The sequence below is a fragment of the Aplosporella prunicola genome (genome assembly GCF_010093885.1).
Source record: "Aplosporella prunicola CBS 121167 unplaced genomic scaffold K452scaffold_30, whole genome shotgun sequence".
In the NCBI taxonomy this organism is placed as follows: Eukaryota; Fungi; Ascomycota; class Dothideomycetes; order Botryosphaeriales; family Aplosporellaceae; genus Aplosporella; species Aplosporella prunicola.
The window spans coordinates 27,581-29,024 of record NW_022983558.1 but is presented as its reverse complement, the minus strand read 5'-3'; the positions used below and the strand labels follow the sequence as shown (position 1 = coordinate 29,024).

Here is a 1,444-nt window from a genome sequence, read left to right as displayed (position 1 = left end):
GGTCAGGGTAAATGAATACAACTCAACTCAACTCAACTCAATCAACATCTCTAAAGATCTTTTAAACTCGAACAGAATTTACAGAGATCAACTACCGCCTAAACCAACTACCTTTAAATAAATACTTAAGTATCCCGAAGCTTAAGGCTTTATTACAGCTCTCAAGTTCGAACTTCGCAGTCTCACAAAACTAAATATATAGAAATATATCAATCGCAGCACAGCTACCTAAGCAAACAAGAAAGTTATTCCGCTTACATAGGTATTCAAGTACAAATTCGACACTAAAGGATATCTTATTAAATACAAAGCAAGACTCTACGTTAGAGGTAATTTATAGATTATAGAATAAGATACCTACGTAGCAACCTTAGTAGCACGTACCTTTAGATATCTTATAGTAATTATAGCCGCTTTCGATTTAGAGACAAGGCAGTATAACGTAGTTAACGCTTTTATCAATAGTCCTATCGACGAAGACACCTACTACGAACTCCTAGAAGGAATCTATCTAATCGAAGAATACTAAGGTATTTAACCAGGTCTTATCCTTCAATTACTAAAAGCCCTATACGGACTCAAATAATCGCCGGCACTTTAGCACAACCATCTCTTAGCATCTCTATATAATCTTAGGCTCTCTCAGGTTCTAGGAGTCAACTATCTCTTCTAAAATAATTTTATACTACTATTCTTCTTCGTTGATAACATTACAGTCATCTATTCTCAAGGAAACGAATCCTACGTCCTACAATTCCAGTAGAAGATTCTCGATATCTATAATCTTCGAATTCTAGGAGAACTCGAATAGTTTCTCGTAATCAGGATTATTCGAGATAGGCCTTAGAGAAAGCTTTAGCTCTATTAAGATTCCTATATTAACAAGCTAGCAAGCAAATTTAATATTAACTTGGAGAAATATCCGCAAACACTATTACCTATAGAAGACATTTAAGCTTCGACTTCCCAAGCTTCAGACCAGGAGATCTATACCTATCAACAAAGAATTAGATCGATCAATTTCGCTATAGTTATTACTAGGCTAGACATCGCCTAAGCCTCCAGCAAACTCGTAGAACACCTGAAAAATCCGTCTCAAAGACACCTACAGCTAGCCGACCGCGTAATTCAGTACCTTATTAGGACTAAGCATCTAGCAATCGAATTCAGTAGAATCTACTACAGCCAACAAAGCGTGTTTCTCGCATATAGTAATGCTTTATTTATAAACGACCCAGATACGAGGAAGTCTTTATAGGGGTACATCTTTCAGCTTTTCCAAGGGCCAATCGATTAGAAAGCTATAAAGTAAAGAACCGTTACAACCTCTAGTACAGAAGCCGAATTTCTATCACTATCAACAACCGCGAAAGAACTCCTTTAGTAGGAACGTCTCTTTCAACAAATTCAGTTCAGTCCAGATCATCACCTTTTCATTCAGTGT

At 36.6% G+C, this 1,444-nt stretch overlaps 1 protein-coding gene across 1 annotated transcript; it reads left to right on the top strand.

Moving 5' to 3' along the window:
* Nucleotides 1-262: 262 nt before the first annotated feature.
* K452DRAFT_195683 (uncharacterized protein) lies at nt 263-493 on the top strand (the record flags this gene model as incomplete). Its single annotated transcript, XM_033535947.1, has 2 exons — nt 263-329; nt 354-493. Coding segments are annotated over 2 exons (207 nt in total), but the record flags the coding sequence as incomplete, so codon positions are not given.
* Nucleotides 494-1,444: the final 951 nt, after the last annotated feature.